The 7,125-nt window shown below is 49.1% G+C and overlaps 1 protein-coding gene across 1 annotated transcript; it reads left to right on the top strand.

Moving 5' to 3' along the window:
- Nucleotides 1-439: 439 nt before the first annotated feature.
- ARCN1 (archain 1) lies at nucleotides 440-6,497 on the top strand (the record flags this gene model as incomplete). The annotated part of the gene is made up of 9 exons (XM_009585340.1): nucleotides 440-703; nucleotides 1,264-1,443; nucleotides 1,692-1,897; nucleotides 2,472-2,633; nucleotides 3,370-3,535; nucleotides 4,832-4,979; nucleotides 5,298-5,406; nucleotides 5,570-5,774; nucleotides 6,367-6,497. Coding segments are annotated over 9 exons (1,530 nt in total), but the record flags the coding sequence as incomplete, so codon positions are not given.
- Between the last annotated feature and the right edge of the window lie 628 nt (nucleotides 6,498-7,125).

The raw sequence follows: 7,125 nt of genomic DNA, 5'->3' as shown, positions 1-7,125 counted from the left end.
GCGGCATTGGGAAGAAATGTCGTGTTTTAAAACATTCCTATACTTAGTTGTAAGCTGGGGTCAGACTAACAGAAAACTTAATAACCCAGAGCCTCACCTAAAGCATTTTGGGGGTTTGTCATACCTCTGTGTATGTAGGAGCGGGCTGATTTGCTGCGTCTGCCCGACGGGAGCACTGAGAGCTTTCATTCAGGATAACGCAGGAACAGAAAGCAGTCTGGGGATAGGGAAAAGCAGAGGTGAATCTGCTCTTAGAGTAGTTCAGTTCCTGGTGCTGATCACAGAAGAAGTCTTAAAATCGTGCTTAAGAAAAATCAGTTGACTGTGCAGTACAGGTGAAGGTGAAAAGTAGTCGGAAGTGATCCTTTCTTTGAGGGAGCCATGCCGCGCCAGGCATGGTGTGGGAGGCCCGGCTACCCAGCGCTCACCTTCTCCACAGGTGCTGTTGGCAGCAGCCGTCTGCACAAAGGCGGGGAAGGCCATTGTCTCCCGGCAGTTCGTGGAGATGACTCGGACCCGCATCGAGGGGCTGCTGGCGGCTTTCCCAAAGCTGATGAACACAGGGAAGCAGCACACTTTTGTGGAAACGGAGAGCGTGCGGTATGTCTATCAGCCGATGGAGAAGCTCTACATGGTGCTGATCACCACCAAGAACAGCAACATCCTGGAAGACTTAGAAACACTCCGACTCTTCTCTAGAGTGGTAAGGATCTATCACTTAACGCAGAGTTCGCACACGTGTAGCCTGAAACAGCGTCGTTATAAGGGAACCTGTTGGTGAGCTGGTGCTGAAGCGCTGTCTGCCTCCACCTGGCAACTTGATTTTCCAGAACCTGTTCCTGACCTGGAAGTAAGTCTTGAAGTTTCGGTGGTATTTTTGAACTACACGTAACGAATCCTTGGTTGCGTTTCAACTGGTGAGACCAAAGGGTGATATTGTAAATTTAGCATTAAATATTCTCTGTATTCTTAAGATAACACCCATATTCCTTCTAAAAATAACGTGACGTTACAGTATGCGATTGTTAGAAGTACAGCACTACTTTAAATGCATTTCTAAGCAGCGAGTTTGTGCACCTGTCTTCATGCAACCAAAGGATCTTCAGGAAATTTGCTGGGCTCAGTGTGTGTTGAGGTTCCTCCAAGTTAGCGTTACAACTAAGCTAAGAGGTTGTATAAGTATTTTAGCGTAGAAAACTAATAATGGCAAAACTTCATCTTCATACGAATACTCCTTTAAAATGTTTTCCCCTCCCTAACCAGATCCCTGAATATTGTCGAGCTCTGGAGGAGAATGAGATATCTGAACACTGCTTTGACCTGATTTTTGCCTTTGATGAAATTGTTGCCCTGGGCTACCGTGAAAACGTAAACCTGGCACAAATTCGGACCTTCACTGAGATGGACTCGCACGAAGAAAAGGTGTTCCGAGCTGTGCGAGAGGTGAGCGGGAATAACCCCCAGCCTAGTACGGCAGGGTACCCTGTCTGGGAAACACTGCTTTTTTTGTACAAAGGTGTGTTACTCCACTTTGATAAGGGTCATAACATTACTTAGCTTTTCTGTAAACTAAAAGCCCATCACTTGTTTCCTTTTTCTTTGCGAAGGGTTTATGAGCAAATGCACTTAGTTCCTGTGCAGGCTAAGATTGAGATTGCAAAGCTCTGTCAGCCTCTTGTCTTTTGTTTCAGACTCAGGAGCGCGAAGCAAAAGCTGAGATGCGCCGTAAAGCGAAGGAATTGCAGCAGGCCAGGAGGGATGCGGAGAGACAGGGCAAAAAGGCACCCGGCTTTGGTGGCTTTGGTAGCTCGGCCGTGTCTGGGGGCACAACGGCGGCGATGATCACAGAGACCATCATTGAAACGGAGAAGCCCAAAGTGGCACCAGCGCCTGCCAGGTAAGTGTACAGTAGGTAGCAAATGTTCCTTGGAGCCAGCGGTGGCTGAAACCACGTGCCCAAGTAAAGGCTCTCTAACACGGGTTCGTTGTCTGTGTAGCCCTCCCATTCGGTTACTGTGCAGGTAGAGATTGTCATGCCTTGGTAAAGCCTCCCCTTAGCTTTGCCGATCGGCGTGTGTCGACCTCTGAGCCTTTGACGTGGGTGCTTGTGTAGGCCGGTATATGTTGCGTGTTCTTGAGACCCCTCTTTTATTGTTGAAGAGCATTTGTGCTGTGAACCACAGTAGCATCCCATAGTCTCTCTGGAGTCTTTGATGGGCAACGAGCTTCTCATTTTGTGTGAGAAAAAGAGGTCCCAGCTACTGGTAATACTCAGAACGGAATCCAGATCTAAATTATAGCTTAGCACCGTACACGTAAGATCATCAGTTTCATGCGCGTTCTCCCCCAAAAAAGGCTGTAGAGGTGAACACTGCATTGTTGGGATAGTCAGGTTACAACACTGAGATAACCAAGGAAGGAGGAATCTGTTGCCATGAGCTGACTTGGAGATTCTTATGCCTTTTGTTTAGGCCTTCAGGTCCCAGTAAAGCCTTGAAACTTGGCGCTAAGGGGAAGGAGGTGGACAACTTTGTGGACAAGCTGAAATCGGAAGGAGAAAATATCATGACTTCCGTAGGCAAGCGCTCTACGGAAGCAGCCAAAGTTCTTGCTCCTCCCGTTAACATGGAGAGGTAGGTATTGCCCTTGCTTTGAAAGCAGTCTTCTCACAGCTCTCTCTGCGATGCACGTGTTGCTTCGTGAGCTAGCTTCCTTTTTAGTTTTCAGAACAGGCTTTTTCCTGCCATTCGGGTCCTGTGCTCACTCCGCCTGTCAATTTTAAAAGATGGTGGGCAAAATCTTGGAAAGCACAGCAGCAAAAAAGCAGATAGCTGATGTGATTAGGAATCGCCTTAACTAAAATGGGATGTACAATCACTGTTTAGCTGAGATTGAGAATTTTCCTATGCCTTTTTCCCAGTGTTTTGCCTTCAGATGAGTTACAATAGCTGCCATTTTTCCTGTTCCCCAGACACACAGAGTTCCTGCCTTATTGCGGCTTAGGATGGAAGCGTTCGTGGCTCGTTTTGCATGTAGCAATTCAGAACCTTCTAGTGCCGAGAGCCACGCTGCTGTACGGCAGAGGGGTTTTGAGTGAACAGCATGTCAAGATGCTGTATCATTGCTGTTTGTCTGGGCTTCCGTCTGTTGCAGACTCATATCTGTGGAGCCGCCTGCCCCCAAGTTAACCTGTCAGAGCAGCATTAGCATCCGCTGTGCCATCCACGCTATTCTGTTTGGGGCCATCACGCTCTTGGGAGCACCTGCTCATTACACGTAGCCTGTCCTTGCTGACCACTAGTCTCTCGTCTTGCCTGTTAGATGCTAAGTGCAGGACTTGAGACACCTGCTTTTTTTCTGTCTGTCTAGTGTGCACATGAAAATAGAGGAGAAAATTTCTTTGACTTGTGGTCGTGACGGAGGGTTGCAGAACATGGAGCTGCATGGCATGATCATGCTGCACATTGCCGATGAAAAGTTTGCACGGATTCGCCTGCATGTAGAAAATGAAGACAAGAGGGGAGTGCAGCTACAGGTAAAGCCTGTTTGGTGTCCCGTGCTGTTGAACGTGCTTTTGCTGCTCTCCAGGGCAAACTGTTGAAAATACTCCAGCACGTTGCTGTCCTGTGTTCTTATCCAAGCCTTCTCAGCAAATGCGTTGAAACTGGGAGTAGTCACTGCAGACATTACTGCAGCATAAATGCAGGGCCAGCTCGTGCTCAAAAGACTGAAGTTCACTTGAGAAATCCGGTCTCGTGCACTTACCCTCCTGCCCTCGGAGCCTTATCTGTCCAGTAACACACGTTGGCATGCCGTCTGATCTCGCTTGGACTTTGCAGCAGCCTGGTGTGTTGCTTGGTGCTTGTTCATATGATGCGAGCTTTAGTTGTTGAACGGGAGTGTTAGAATTAAGCTACTGTGCCAATGAGGCATTAATTTATTATCTAAAAGCCATTTCTTCTCGGGGTTGCTCGTGTCCTGTCACTGCAGTCTCCGAGACAATTCCTGGAGCCGGAGCCCTTGATTGCAGTCAGCGATAGAAGCTCAGAAGATTCTTAGAGATATGTCGTCCCCTTTCTCCCTCTCTGTTTGTGTGACCTTACTGAGCCCTGGAGATTGTGCTGCTTTGGTACGCTCTTCTGCTCCCTCCTCCTCCTGGCCAAGAGCTCGTCTATATGTAGCTGGCTGCAGGTCTGCTTATACAGTAGTAGGTTCCTTATCAGTGCATCTCATAAGCGAGTTCCTAACGATTCTCCAACGTGTGTTGCTTCAGGTGCTGACTCCTGTCTTTCTAGTGTAACTTGAACGTTAACTTGCAAAAATCCTCAGCTTCTAAAAAGCTGCTTACGCTTGCTGTTGTGAAGAGAGAATATTTAAATTGAGTTTGGCTGCTGTCATATATATCCATTAAGGTTGCTGAGGGAAGTAGTATTTTTGTGGTTCCGGGGTGTTTTTCCCAGCAGCATTAGCTTGTTTTTTCTTCAAGAAGAATGTCCATTATGGGTCTTTGCGATGGTCTTTGAGATTTTAAGAGTTGTTGAAGTTGTTCTCTGGGTGTCAGCCGAGGACGTGCCTTGCTAGAGTCTCTGGCACAGTGGCAAGTAAAAATTGCGGCGGTGTAGATTCTTCTTAGCATTTTTTGGAAGGAATCCCAGGTTGATAAGCAGATGTGCTCCAGTTGGGCTTCTGAGCAAGGAGCAAAACCAATGTGTATTTTGTCAAGGAAAATACTCTGGGATGTGTAGGCCTGTCTTACTAGAACCTGCATTACCTACATACGGTTCTCTCCTTAGGCTTAGAGTTACAGCCTGGGCATATGTTCCCCTTTCAGACTCACCCAAATGTGGACAAGAAGCTCTTCACCGCAGAATCACAGATTGGTTTGAAGAACCCAGAGAAGTCATTCCCTATTAACAGCGATGTGGGCGTGCTGAAGTGGAGGTTGCAGACCACGGAAGAGTCCTTCATTCCATTGACAAGTGAGTACGAGTGTGCGTCTGGGGGCTTGGGCAGAAGAGGCTGATGTTCATCCATGGGCTGTCGGCTTATAGCTGGGCTGCCTGGAGTGTGGCACGTTGTGAGGTGTTGGAGATACCGTGTGTCTTCCGTTGGATAGTACCTGTTGTTCTTGGCAGTCTGCGTTTTCAGTAATGCTCTTGAAGAAAATAAAAAGCTTCTCTTAAAGTCAGAATTTCTTGGGGATGACTTTGCTGTGCTTTTCGAAGAGCATCATCCTTTGAAAGCCTGTTCCATGTAGAAAGCCTGCATGGTTCAGCATGCTCTTTCTGTGCCCTCAGTTAACTGCTGGCCGTCAGAAAGCGGGAACAGTTGTGATGTTAACATTGAATACGAGTTGCAAGAGGAGTGCCTAGAGCTGAACGATGTGATCATCACCATCCCCTTGCCGTAAGTAACATTCCTTGTCCAGGCAGCGCTGACAAGGGCTGTCCTGGATCCCATCTGTTCTTTCCCTGCTCTGGTTTGCAGACTGGCCACACCGACGGGCTTGACAAGCGTTTTCTTGGCTCTGTGCTTGTACGCTATTGTAGCTTCTTATTGCCTGCTCTAGGTCTGGCGTCGGCACCCCAGTGATTGGGGAGATTGATGGTGAGTATCGCCACGACAGCCGGAGAAATCTCCTCGAGTGGTGCCTGCCAGTGATAGATGCCAAAAACAAGAGCGGCAGCCTGGAGTTCAGCATAGCGGGGCAGCCAAACGACTTCTTCCCAGTGCAAGTCTCCTTCGTCTCCAAAAAGAACTATTGCAACATACAGGTATGGCCGCTGCTGGCGCTCTGCAGGTGTGATGTCACTCCTGCCTCTTTCAAGCTGCCTCAGCCATCCGCTGGCTGAAAATGGCTGTGCTGTGGTGTGTGGGCCCTGCTGTCCCGCTTAGCGAAGGCTTTGGTGTTGGCATTACGTTGCCTCTGTGTTAGCTGGATTCAGGAGTGGCAGCAGGCAGCACTGGCAACTTCAGCTTCCCCGAGCTTGCTTGCAGTTGCGGTTGTGCCTTTGTGCCTCTGAGTAATCATTGATTCCCCTCAGACTTTGTTAGAGAATCCATCAGCCTTCCAAGCCAAAACACTTCTGGGCATATGACTGTCTGTCTGTCCCTGCTGCACTGCAGCTAGTGACAGCTGCTTAACTCCTCACAGGCCACTTTCAGCAGAGACACGGTTACCACAGAAAATCGTTCCCCTGTTTTCAGGTTTCCTGAGAACAAAGATCGTTCTTTCAGGGCTGACTTGTGGTTCGAAAGCGCTGGTTGATTCTGTCCTCGTGACCATCCCAGCGTCAGAAAGCGCTGCATGGCTGGGGTGGGGAGTGGCGTTCGACACTGAGCTAACGGTGCGTGTTGTCTCTGCAGGTTACCAAAGTGACCCAGGTAGACGGGAACAGCCCTGTAAGGTTTTCTACTGAAACCACCTTCCTGGTGGACAAGTATGAAATCCTGTAATGCCAGCTGTGGGGAATCGCAAAGGAAGAAATTTTTAAATTTAAAAAAAAAAAAAAGGAGGCCGAAGTTTATTCTGAATGTTGGGAACGCTGCAGCCCCCTCTCCGCTAAGACGCATGGCTCCGTCTGCCAGCTGCAGCGTTCCTGGGTCACAGACTTTTTTTGGCAGAGAATTGACTTGCTCACGGGGGGAAAGGCTACAAATTTCTTTGGCAGATTTTTACTGACTGGCAGAAAAGCAAGATCTCCGTAGAGAACCTGGCTTTGACATGTCCCCTTCTCCCCTGAAGACGACCGGAGCTCAGTCCCAGAGCCTACCAGACATCGTTCTCTTCCTTTCTGAAGTGTCACGCGCTGTTCCGTTGTTGGTGCTGCCATTTTAATTTCTCCTCGGCCTTCAACTCCCATTTCCGTTGATGAAAGCAGGCATTAAGATAACGTGCACGGGGGCGCCTTGCTTCTCTGGACCCTTCTGTCTGGTAGAAGCGGAGCAAGTTGGCCTCGGTTTCAAAGGTGGGGGGGTTGTGGCAGGGGTGTGGGGTGGGGAAGAGGGACTCGGGGCTTCGGTCCTTTCGCCCTGCACGGTTACTGCTGTCTCTCCAGCCTTGCTGTACAGTGATGGCCTTACGCCTGGGCTCACCTCTCTGGCTCGAAGCGGGCGGGAGGGGCG

Source organism: Fulmarus glacialis, unplaced genomic scaffold, assembly GCF_000690835.1.
Source record: "Fulmarus glacialis isolate BGI_N327 unplaced genomic scaffold, ASM69083v1 scaffold41570, whole genome shotgun sequence".
Lineage (NCBI taxonomy): Eukaryota > Metazoa > Chordata > Aves > Procellariiformes > Procellariidae > Fulmarus > Fulmarus glacialis.
The sequence above is the reverse complement of the archived record's forward strand: the minus strand, read 5'-3'. Positions and strand labels throughout refer to the sequence as shown.